A 13350-nucleotide genomic window follows, 5' to 3' on the forward strand; every position below is an offset into this window, starting at 1 on the left:
CCACTGGTTATCTATGTGGCCTTCAAATCATTTGACTTGAAGGAGACTCAGTTTCTCTGAAAAGAAGCTAAGTATTCTATTGGCAGTCTCCACCCCCTAACGCCACCTCGGCAGGTGTAGATTCCTCTTCTGTTACTACAATCACACTTTCACCAAGTGACTCCAGAAATGCTAAGTTATTAAGTAATAGTAATGACAGTAATTTATGGAAAGTGCTTATCATTTTAGCCCTAATTACCAGGCAGCACAATAACAATTATACAAGCCATTAAATGTGTCAGATTCACCTTGCTGCATGCTTTACTGGATTTTAACACTAGCATCATATAGAGCAGCACTTAGCTCTCACAGCATGTACTACCTCCCAATTAAAAAACTGTTAGCAGGAAGGGGAAATTGGACACCTAAAGGAGACATTAAAGAAGTGAATTATTTTAAAGAGTTTCAAGTGCAATATTATTTTTTTAGAACATGGTTTCTCTGTGTAGCCGTGGCTGTCCTGGAACTAGCTCTGCAGACCTGTCTCTGCCTCCCGAGTACTGGGATTAAAGGCACGCACCACTTGCAGTATAGAAAATTTCATTTCTCATTGCCAGATTTCTTTGAAAATTCCTATTGGCTCAGATTTACTTTCTTTTTCTTTTCCCAGGGCATCACATGCCACTAACTGGCAGGTTAGCTCTACTTAGCCAACAGCCCATCTACTGAACCAGAAAGCTACAGCTGGGGAAAAAAGCCAGGGAGAGGCGATAAAGACTATGAACACAGGGCTGGAGAGACAGCTCAATAGTTAAGAGTTCTTCCTGCTCTTTCAGAGTAGACTTCAGTTTGATTCCCAGGACCAATGGCCAGTAGCTTATAACCACCTGTAACTAACTCTCACATACATGACACACAAAGGCACACATAAATAAAAACAAAATAAAAAATTATTATTTTTAAAGAAATATGATTGCTAGTGCTTATTTGGGTTCTCCAAGACTCAGACTCCAAAATGAGATCCCAATGCCAGTGTTAATCTGACTTTAGAAATGCTGGACAAGACTTAAGCAAGCTGAAGTCCTGCAGAGGGCTAACACAATATTCCTAGGAAAAGAAAGGAAAGAAGGAAAGAAGGAAGGAAGGAAGGAAGGAAGGAAGGAAGGAAGGAAGGAAGGAAGGAAGGAAGGAAAAAAAAAAAAAAGCTGAGCATGGTGCTTGCAGGCCTAACCAAGGTTAGCATCCTCTTCACTTCCAAGCATAATTTAAGACTTTACAGTTAGGACCGTGAGTTTCTCATTAAAAAGAGATCAAAAGTATATGTGTGTGTGTGTGTGTGTGTGTGTGTGTGTGTGTGTGTGTGTGTGTGTGTGTGTGTGTACATTCAGATCTATTCACAACTAGAAGCTGAAAGGTGCACTGGTGAACTTCATAAAGCTGACACATTGGTCATGGAGCATTTCAATGCTAAGTACAATTACTTACAGTTACCTGTGGTGTTTAAATAAGAATGGCCCCCACAGACTCATATATTTGAATGCTTAGTCATCAGGAGTGGCACTACTAAAAAGGATTAGGAGGTGTGGCCTTGTTGGAGTAAGTGGCTCAATCTCTTTCTCCTGCCTGTTGATCCAGATATAGAACTCTCGGCTACTCTCCAGTACTGACTGCTACATGCTGCCGTCCCCTTCACTCCCACCACGATGACAATGGACTAAAGCTCTGAAACTATAACCAAGCCCCAATGAAGTGCTTTCTTTCCTTTTCTAAGAGTTGCCATGGTCATGGTGTCTCTTCACAGCAACAGAACACTGACTAAGACAATGCCTGTGAGCCCCCAGAAAGCCCAGCAGGCAGTGCTCTCTTTCTCTTTGAAAGAGCCTCTCAGCCTGAGCACGCAGTTTTTGGGAAAGGGCAAAACAAGACTCCCAGCTAGGTAGGGTGGCCAGATCTCACCCAACAGAAAACGCTCACACAACTGAGGGCCCTCTATGTGATATGGATTTTGTTTTCAATATGCCTGGATGTTAGAGAAATGGATCACAGGTAAGCTGCTCTCTTAAATCCAATATAGTCTTGCTCTCTCAACTGCCCGAGTTCCTCCCTCTCAGTAGGTGATCTCACTTGCCAGTTAAAAACAAGAACTTCACCAGTCTTTTGCTGCAGTCCACCAGGACTCCAAACACCCACAAAGAAGCTCTGCAACACCCTTCTCCCAGAGTCAGAAGGCTACTATTTCCTTTCCTTTCTTTCTCATCTCCTTTATGACCTCTGCTTTGCATCGTGGAGGAGCATCTTCCCATTTCAATTACTCTTTACTCCTTTGACTCTGCCTCACAAGCACCTAATCACATTTAGGTTCTCCATCCAAGAGAGCTAAAATTACTTAACCCATGTTTCTCTGGAGCTATAGCCACCCCTCTCATTTATTCTTTTCATAGGCCAGTTTCTTACAAGAACTTCTAATTTCTTACTTGCAATTTGCTGCAATATACACTATCAAATCTAACAGATCTTCATCTCTACCTTGTAGTTATTTGGGTATTTGAAGTCCTTTTGTCTTCTTCACCTCTATCTTGTGGTTGGGCTCAGGCTACTCTATAAGCCTGAGATCTAGCCAACATCTGCATACTCCTCAGCCTCCAGTCAAGACTGTAGGTTCCAAACCAGCCTCCTGGGTTTAGGCAACAGGCCAGCATCTACAGATCTAAACTACAGACCATCCTAACAGGCGGACGTCCCACCACCTGCCCAACACTGGGCCGACCTCAGGCTCCGGAAGACTCAGTCACAGCAGATTCTACACACTTGACATTGGGCATGATGACTATATTTATTTATTTATTTATTTATTATTTATTTATTTTTTTTTGGTTTTTCGAGACAGGGTTTCTCTGTAGCTTTGGAGCCTGTCCTGGAACTAGCTCTGTAGACCAGGCTGGTCTCGAACTCACAGATGATGACTATATTTAGAAGACCGAGAAAATCATTAGTTGAATTAATAGGTTAAATGATAGTCTTTGAGTATAAGTAAAATTAAAACTGGCCTTTGATATATTTATAATACAACCATCTACTAGTATTTGTTACAACTTTATGGCTTATAACACATCCATCACCTCTCACTCATTTGCACTAAGGTCTCACTAGGCAACTACCAACCACACTTTATGCATGAAGAAGAAACAGAAGTTCAGTGACCAGCTCAAGGAAGAACTCAATACTACATAGGTTTCAGAACTGAGATTCTTCTGGAGACTCCCATCTCTACTGAAATAGTCAATTATGTGGGATTATTTATTTAGCAGTGAAACCTCAACTTAACCTCTCAGAATAGTATTTTGAAATTTAGAAAATTTAAATGAATTGTCCAAGAAATATTTAAGTGTGAATTACTTAAACTGTACTGCTTAAAATTCTCATATATTAATACTTCAAACTTTTCATCACTGTACTTCACATCCTGGAAGCTAGTAAGACTTCAGTCTCTGCAGTAGTCACAGGCTTCCATGTTTATTAGTACCTCTTTGGAAAGGTTCTCGTTACATGCCATTAGAGATTCCTGGTTGTGGGCCTACAGTCCACGACCCCAGGGACGCTAGAACCCTTTTCCAAAACAGATAAAGCAGACGCAGAGATCCACAACTAACCACTGGGCCGAGCTCTAGGCGAAGAGAGGGACAAGTGATAATATGAACCAAGGAGTCAAGACCATGATGGGGAAGCCCACAGAATCAGCTGACCCGAACCAGTGGAAGCTCACTGACTCCTGACTGACAAATGCGAAACCTGCATAGGATTGAACTAGGCCCCCTGAATACAGGTGACAATGGTGTGGCTTGGGCAGTATAAAGGGCCACGCCACTGGCAGTGGTACCAGGATCTAAATCTAATGCATGAACTGACTTTGAAGAGTACATTCTCTATGGGGAGATAGCTTGCTTGGCCTAGGTTCATGGGTGGGGCTGGGAGAGAAGGACCTTGGTCCTGCCTCAACAAGGGGCCGGGACAGTATTAGTTGACTTCCCAGGAGAGGCCTAACCTCTCTGAGGAGCGAATGGGAGGTGGGATGGTGGTAAGGGGAGGGGGAAGTGGGGGAGAGGAGAGAGGGGAACTGGGATTGGCATGTAAAAAAAAAAAAAATTTAAAAAGGGAATTCCTGGTTGTAGAAAAATTCTGAGTTATATAAACATAATCTTAATGTTCTTACAAAACGCAATCATGAGAAAACAAACACTACCAGCCTGACCTAGACCTTGATCTGCCAAAGACTGACCTCAGAGTAAAGCTAATTTCTCCCAGTATACAATCTTTCTTTCAGAGATTAGCTCGCAGTCACCTAACATCTGTAATTTGCTAGTCATTGATGCCACACCCACAATGAAGCACTCTAACTTCTTACATTCACCCTTGAGCATTACTTTCACAATATACAGTTATGTAGAATAATCAAGCAATTGTTTCATAGTTAACTTTGTGGGATGTAATTTTAAAAAGAGTAAAAGGAGATACTTACAATACATCTTTAAAGTCTCCAAACACATACATATGTCTGAAGCTGTCAATAGCTATGACAGGGCAGTCTGCTGGGGTTTTCTGGATATGCAGAAGAGGATGTCTAAACTTGTCACAATCTGCATGTAAGAAATTTATTGTACCTTTGAAAAAAAACAGAATTTTGAGATCTACATTAGAATTTTAACTGTATTTTCTGATTATGAACTCTCAAAACAGCATAATAACAATATCAACATTCTTGAAATTAATATAGACCAGGAAACTAAAACCTAAATAGAATTTTTTAAAAGAAGCAGAATTTTTTTAGTTTTCAGGGCAGAGTATAATCTTCTTAAAAATTGTAAGAAAACTCAAATTTGAATGCTATTGTGAATTTTTTATTTCTTCAATTGGCAGTTATCTACTGTGAAGGTTCTCTAAATTCTGACAGCAAGTCCCTGAGTCTAACACACACAGGTTCCCTTGGGACCATCTTCATGCTCCTTGTGGCCTAACTGACTATTTTTCTTAATTTAATTCAAATCTAGAATATTTAGTAAATGACTAAAATAGGCAAATTTTTACCATGCCATCAGTTACGTTATTTGATCTTTTATCCTCAGTACAGAGAAGAAGCTGTTTAATCTCCCAAATTCTGCTAAAATACCGTGGAGAAATGCAGACAACGGCTCAACTTTCATACAGAAATTAATGTGGATCACAGTATGTTATCTCTTAGCAATGTCTCTGCAAATGTCTTTGGAAATGTATCAGAGAAACACTAAGGTACCGGGAAAAGGTTTCCCAAACAATACTGCTCATCTAGGACCCACTTTTCATGACACTTGAAACAGTCATAGTACAGAAAACAAAAGCAAGTACACACAGAAAACAGTGCCTCATATCATAACTTCACTGTTTCCTTGTCCTTATATCTAAACCTACATGTTAAAGTAACGTGTTAAACTTTTAGCCTAAGTGTGTAGATGGAAGTTTCTGTCCTTCCTGGTCCCACAGCCGTTCAGTCCCAAGGAAACAGAGTCTTATATTAATTATAAACTATTTGACCTATAAGCTTAGGCTTATTACTAACTACCTCTTACAACTTAAATTAACCCATAATTCTTATCTATGTTTAGCCACGTGGCTTGGTGCCTCTTATCAGTGAAGTATTCTCATTTTGCTTCCTTTGCGTCTGGGTGGCAACTGTAGACTGAGCCTTTCCTCTTCCCAGAACTCTCCTAGTCTGGTTCCCCTGCCTATATTTCCTGCCTGGCTACTGGTTAATCATTGTTTTATAAAGCCAATATAAGTGACAGATCTTTACAGGGTACAAGAGTATTATCCCATTGCATAAGTGTGTTTAGGCACAGGAAGAGAAAGATAGAAAAAGATGAAAATAAACACCTTAATCAGTCTACCTTTTTCACTTATTAATTGCCGGGCTACTTCATTCTGGAATATTTCTAAACTTTCTGTATCCTCTTTCATATGGAAGAGTATGAGAAAAGGCAGTCCTTCTTCTGTCAATTCCTGTGGAAAGAAGCTTTTGATGAAAATCAATGGCCTCTCTATTCGGTTTAGCTGTTTCCGAAGTAGAACAAGTGTGGACTCAATCTGTCTAACTAACAGTTGCAAGTAATCAGGAAAAAGGGTCTAATGGTGTGAAAAACAATGAGACTTAACAAAGAACAAAATCAACCATTTGTATCTTAGGCATGAGCACTAAGGATACACACATGCCCTGCTCTGTTACAGACATGGATTAACCTGGAAGGTCTTTGGCCAATCTGTTAGCCCAGTGGTTCTCAACCTGTGGACAGGGGTCATCTATCAGATATTTATATTATGATTTATAATAGTAGCAAAATTATAGTTTTGAAGAAGCAATGAAATAATTTTATGGTTGGGGTCACCACAGCATGAGGAACTATATTAAAGGGCCACAGCATCTGGAAGGCTGAGAACCACTGTGTTAGCCAGTACTGCGTATATGACTACCAGGGCAGCCTCTTGAGGTAAGTTAGGGTGAGCAAAGAAAGAACTATAATCAGTTCTTAATCCAGGAGTGAGATGAACATTAATTAGAACTGCCAGTCTTCACACTGAAAACACAAGTATGCCAGCAATAAATAAATTTGAATTATAAATCCATGCTTATTCAGAAGTATATTATAAAAACATTCCCCTATGTTTTCACCTAGGTGAAAAGTGTTTTAAGGACAGAAGATAAAGTTCTACATTACAGTCCTGTTCAGCCAACAGATGGTTTTAGCAATATTATTACCAAACAGCTACCCTACCTGTGCCCTTCAATACGCACACATACAATGCACCCTGAAAATGACAAAGTGCTATTAAAACTTATATTCCTGTTATTTGAGAGCAGAAGAAGCACGAGACAGTAGATTTGAGTCATCTAATCTAAACAAATACCATCTTCCTATTTTCATGAAAAAGCCCAGAAAGGTCCTCCTCATGTAGCCATCATCATTAGCTGTCCTGTTGAGGGTCACATTTAGAAAACACCTCAGCATGAAGCATACATATCGGTTATCGTTCATAATGATTTTTTAAATCCCTGAGTCCCATCACATGACACAAAAGGCTTCCTTTTGATTCCTATCTCACATTTAAACTTGTTTCACTTGTATATATGGATTAAACAATTAAGCTTATCATATTATCTCTTCTTTTAATTAAGAGGTCACTTTTGTCCACAAAAATCCACTATTTTACATGGACAATCTGCTGTTATAGTCACCAAGTTCTGCAAAACTCATCACTCCCTCCAGAATACACTTGTCACTCTAAAGATAACCTTATACCTTACAAACTCTCGCTCTCCATCTTCCCACACCCCCATTTCCTGCCATTATATTCATCTTTTGGTAATTTGATTTTTCTTCTTCATCTCTTTTCTCTTGGATTACATCTTTTGTTAACTCTCACTGATCCTTCTCCTTATGAATCTCTCTCTGTACCCTTCTTCTGCCCTAGCTTGTACCTTCCCCTAGTGTAATAGATTCCATCATCAACTCATGGGACACCTTAGTTCTGTACACAAACCCAGCTCAATCCCTAAGGCAATAAAGAAAGGTAAGCACACTGACCACACACAGGTCTAGAGAACCGAGAAACAACCAGACGGCTATCCACCAGGTGGACTACTGCAGTCTCCTCTGCCCTCTGTCTCCATGTTAGGAACAGGAACAAAATGAAAAAGATTTCAGAATCGCCATTCAATTGGTTTCTGCATTCTTTTAGAACAGACAGGAACTAGAAAAACCTTTAATAATAAAGGGCTGCCCACAGTAACTAAGATGTGTCCTTCTAAAGGACACCCATTTAGACATCTTTACCCAACTGTGGGTGTCAGTTTTCAAGATTATTACCAACTCCTGCTATGACTGGAAATGCAAGGATTCCAGAATAGTGAGGCTGCGAGCAGGTGAAAATGCTGTGAAGACAGCTATCTGAGTCTTACTGCGGGCAGCTGCTAAACAGCATGGGTACAGAGGCAGTGAGTTCTTTCCACAATGGAACTAAATCACCCCCACTGAGTCCATACCTCTCCATTTTCAAATGTTATTTCTCGGACAAGAGGGACACATTTGTCTTGAATCCAGTTGTAAGTTACATCAAAATTTGTCATAGATCCCAAGTATACCATGTCTGGCACAGAACGCTGTTATAAAAACAGAAATAAAAATTAGGTTACTATAAACTTTGCAGGCAAAAGCACATTTTAAAATCCATCGACTAACCCAGAAACATCAAATATAAATATCTAAGAAAGAAAATAATAGTTTTGTTCTTTTTAAAAAAGGACAAATCTGTGGTAATTAGAAACTTAGTAATCTAACTTGTGATATAAAAGATTTAAGACAATTATTTATCATCAGTTTCACCAAAGTCAGGCAGTTTTATAAAGAAAATTACTCGAATGAATTAATGAAGCTATTCCTCTAATTGAAAATGTTGTTAGAAACTCTGGACAGGAAAACACACTGAAAAAGAAATATTGGGGATTCAAAGGCAAGTACATCTCTAGTAGGAATTACCTGTGACTGTTTCCACTCAAAATCAGAGCATAGAAAGTACATAAAATGATTTGAAAACTAACATTTAGGGGGCTGGAGAGATGCTCAGTGGTTAAGAGCACTGGCTGTTCTTCCAGAGGACCTGGGTTCAATTCCCAGCACCCACATGGCAGCTCACAACTGTCTGTAACTCCAGTTCTAGGGGGATCTGACACCCTCACACCAATGCACATAAAATAAGGTTATAAATAATTAAAAAACAAAAACAAAAAACTAACGTTTAGTTCAGTAAGCTTATTGTGTCCAGCACTGTTACAGGTACTTGGTGATGAGTCACTTACTTCTTTAAGCTTCTCACATGACATGTTCTATCATCTCCACCACTTACTTTTATTAATGACAAAATTCAAAGCACTCAGAAGCTAAGAGACACTCCCAACACAATACAGCCAGAAGAAGGCACAGTGTAGGCCAGAGGCCAAGTTCACCTAATGCCCACATTACACTAAAGACACTACTGAGCTCTGATTAGTTAAAGATGGTGATATCGAGTAACTACTAGTAGAGAAACAAACCTAAGAAAGCACAGGCAGGGGCCCATCCGTCCAGCTGTGCATACAGCTTCTGTGTGTCCTCTAAGAGTTCACATGCTGCAAACTTGGTCCATGTGGGTAATTCAAGAAACAGTAGAACTTTTAACAAAGTGGTGGGGGTGGCGAGCAATTAGGTCATCAAGGTATCTCCTCCACGGGGATTAATGTAGGTTTGCGGGATTAACTTGTCATAAAAAGAGCAAATTTGGTCTTGGCTGATCTTGGTTTCCTATCTCACCACACAGCCCAATTTGTAGATTTTCTCCTTTCTACACCTTCAACATGCTTTGACAGTTAAAGAGAGCCTTAAGGATAGCAAACAGAGGAACCACCAAGTCTTGGACTCTGACCTCCACAAGAATGAGCAAAATCAGCCTCTTTTCTTCTCAAGCACCCACCTCAGACACCATGTTATAACAATAGAAAATGGATTAATACACTATCTGAATTAAGAATTGAAAACGAGCTACAAAAGTAATGATAAATTATTTCTCTACATAAAAGTTAATTCTAGTGTCGAAACATTATAAACACATTAAAATAAAACCTGTGACCTTGGCCAGGTGTGATGACACATGCTTTTTTTTAATCTCAGAACTTGGAGGCTGAAGCAGGCGGACCTCTGTCAGTTTGAGGTCAGCCTGGTGTAAATATAGCCAGAGCTATATAACAGAGAGACCCTATCTCAAAACACACACACACACACACACACACACAAAACTATGATCTGAAAAACATATTCACGTGTCTATCTTTGGGATGTGAAACATTCATGGTAACAGGCCTTTACATCTCCTTGAAATAATAGTACTGGAAATTTTGCTTCTTAGTTATTCCTACCATTATTCAGGCACAATCAACTATTTCAATGTTTAAACACATTAAAAAAGAAAGTCAGAATAATTTAACTGCTATTCTGTTAAATAGATATAGTATTAAACTGACACTTAACAACTCATCATTTTACACCCACAGATTAATTCATTTCTCAACTCTTGGCAGAGAAAGTTCTGTTTGCAATAGATGGTGATTAACACAGAGATCCACAACAGGTCAAAGTGCAGAAAATAGACTACGGAGTGCTCAGTCCTAAATAGAACATATACACTATACCCTTCCTCCCAAGGCTCAGGGATCACTGCAGAAGAGGGGGCAGGCAGAGAGTAAGAAGCAGAGGGGCTAACGACTACAAGAAAAAGTGTCTTCTGAACCCAGAAGGACAGCTGCACTCATGAACTCCCAGCATGAGACAGCATGCACATAAGCCCAAACCAGACCAAATCCTGCACGGAGACGGGAGCTGGACATACAATCCCATCCCTATCAGTTGAGTTATTGGCAACTAACAGCTACAGGGAGAGGCAGAGCTAGTTCTCCCCAAGAGTGCAGTCCCTGGAAGTCAATCACTCTCTAGAAGGTCACATACAAAGAATATTTAAGTTCTACAAGTAGGTCTTGATGGATTAAAAAAAAAAAAAAAAGGACACAAAGATAGATAGCTGGATGGGTAAGGAAGGAGGTGTAGATCTGGAAAAAGTTGGTAGAGGGGAATATGAGATATTGTATGAAATTCTCCTAAAGAATAATACGCATGCACACGCGCGCGCGCGCACGCACACACACACACACACACACTTTTTGTTTTTTTAAAAAAAGAGAAAAGGGAAAACAACTCGGCAAAGTTTAAAACAACCTAAATGCTTTTATTATTAAAAAGCTAATCTATTTCCCAGCAGGTCTGGAGTTTGGCAGGTGCAATGCAAATGAGTGACAAACATGGGTTGCTCAGCATCTTTAATATCTAGCTCCCAGAAAGAATACAAGAGAGAGAGAGAGGGAAAAAAGAACTGGAGCCAGGGGATTCCAATGTCACTGCAGGTCTGTGACTCCAGGCTTCTGTGGCCCAACTTTCACTCTGAAACAAGGGTTACTAGACCATAACACTTCAAAATTACATCACTTAGACATGGCAGTGTGCTTTTAATTCCTACTACTCTGGAAGTTGAGGCAGAAGGGTCTCAAGTTCAAGTCAAGCCCAGGCACCTTAGTGGGAAACTGTCTAAAAATAAAAAGGGCCAGGCTATAGCACATAACACACAAGCCTTGGGCTCAATGCCTAGAACTTAAAGTTAAAAATCAATCTATGATTCTACTAGCACTTAAAATGAAGCTATTGCTTATACTATACATGCATTAACTACGGTATCTTAAGCACACATGAAACAGCAACTTACCCCTGGTGGTTTGTAGATTAAATTGTCTCCACTATACCTTTCTGGTTTTGAAACATCTCTGATAGGAGGAAAAAATAATAATGTTTTAAAGATGACACTTGAAACAATGTACTTTAATAAAACAGAATTCACTAATCACTGCAATGTATGAATTATAAAACCATAAGATAAAGACTTGCTCATTACCTGTCCCACTCACTAGACTATGTAACACCAAGACAAACATACATTAAATGCAAACTAATATGAGGCAGACATTTTTTTTGTTTTGTTTTGTTTTTCAAGACTGGGTTTTGCTATAGTTTTAGAGCCTGTCCTGGAACTAGCTCTTGTAGATCAGGCTGGCCTCAAACTCACAGAGATCCTCCTGCCTCTGCCTCCCGAGTGCTGGGATTAAAGGCGTGCGCCACCAGCACCCGGCTTTGAGGAAGACTTCTTAAAACAACATTACAGTCAGCTGCTTTGGCATCAGGATTTTACAAGTCTGGATTGATAGGATCAGCATGATAGCCATTTTAACTCTAAACTGATTTCCACCTATAGATAAAGACATTAATTTGTTCAGAGAGATTAATAAAAATACATTAACTTTCTAATTCTTACTTTTTATATTGAGCAATTCTAAAAAATAATGAATCAACTAACCAGTATCATAAAAAAACAGTTTTAGAAAGTAGCATGTTTGTGTACTTGGACATTGTCATTTCCTGGGCCTACTAGAGTATTTAGCATATAAATATTAGGTCTTGTATAACAATTATTTACCCAGGACAATAAATATTTGGTAAGAGAATTCTACAGAAAAGCCTCTGAGAAAAAATGAAAGTACCCTTTTCTTCCCTTACATAATTTGTGGATTAAACATACATCAGTACATCTTCAGTTTCTGACTACACAGTCCAGAAAAAGAAGGAAAGGTGCTAACCTAGACTGATGACAGTGCCAATGTAATGAAGGAGCTCTGGGGACTGAGACCCAGGAGCTATGAAGAGGAAAATGTGGCATTTTACTGGGAGAAGGAGAGAGAGGGCAATACTGAGAAAGAAGGAGAAAAGGAAGAGGGATAAGTAACACTAAAGATGTCTGAAAGACCATAGGAAAACAATACATACACTTTTATATATACATAAATATGTGTGCATGTGTATACGTGTGTGTATTCAAATGAAATTGCACCACTTGGTGTGATGCTTCCAAGAGCCATAACTGTCTAACAGAAACCCCAATGTCAGGCCTGGAGAACCTTACTTTTAGTTATTGGTAGGAGGAGTTGAAGAGACTCCCTAAATAATACAGGCTACTGACACTAACCTTGGATGCACCTTAGAACTTGTAGGGGGACCCTGTTGCTGAAGACACTAAAACTCTAGACACAGGACTCTGGAGGAAACTATCTGGACCTGACCCGAAAGCCTCCTCCCTGAGGACTAGCTCTCATACGATCTGGAGGTGCTATGCAGCAGCCCCAGGAGAACACAGCAGTCCTAACCAGCTAGAAAGCCTAAACCAGGAAATGATAAGAATGGCAAGACATCCCCATGGGTGTAATGGTGGCACCTTTGTATGGCACCCATCCCCATGGGTGTAATGCTGGACAACCCAAAGGTGTGCAATTGGAGTTAAGGCCTGCTCAGAATGAGGGTATCTATGCCTTGTACTGAAAATCTAACCAGCTGTCCAAAGGTGAGGTCAGGGAACCTAGAGCAGAGCCTACTACTTCTATTTTCCTAGACTATGTATATATGTATATATAAAATAATAATTAAAGAAAAAGAAGTCATAAATTTGAGAGGAAGTAGAGGACAAGAGCTTGAGTTGGAAGGAGAAGAAGGAGGGGTAGAAATGTAAATACACTAGTCAAGTATGACACTGTAAAAAGAAACTGAAGTTAAGCCGGGCGGTGGTAGCACATGCCTTTAATCCCAGCACTCGAGAGGCAGAGGCAGGCGGATCTCTGTGAGTTCGAGACCAGCCTGGTCTACAAGAGCTAGTTCCAGGACAGGC

General features: G+C 39.8%; 1 protein-coding gene across 1 annotated transcript in view; it reads right to left on the minus strand.

The window, feature by feature from the left end:
* The window catches only part of Erp44 (endoplasmic reticulum protein 44), an 81776-nt gene that overhangs the window by 7738 nt on the left and 60688 nt on the right, over positions 1 to 13350 (minus strand). The window contains exons 7-10 of the mRNA XM_005362162.3: positions 11347 to 11404; positions 8048 to 8164; positions 5898 to 6009; positions 4496 to 4637 (exon numbers count right to left, since the gene is read on the minus strand). Coding sequence (XP_005362219.1) covers positions 4496 to 4637; positions 5898 to 6009; positions 8048 to 8164; positions 11347 to 11404 — 429 coding nt within the window. The remainder of the gene's footprint in view (positions 1 to 4495; positions 4638 to 5897; positions 6010 to 8047; positions 8165 to 11346; positions 11405 to 13350) is intronic.

Source organism: Microtus ochrogaster, linkage group LG5 (assembly GCF_000317375.1).
Source record: "Microtus ochrogaster isolate Prairie Vole_2 linkage group LG5, MicOch1.0, whole genome shotgun sequence".
Classification (NCBI taxonomy): domain Eukaryota; kingdom Metazoa; phylum Chordata; class Mammalia; order Rodentia; family Cricetidae; genus Microtus; species Microtus ochrogaster.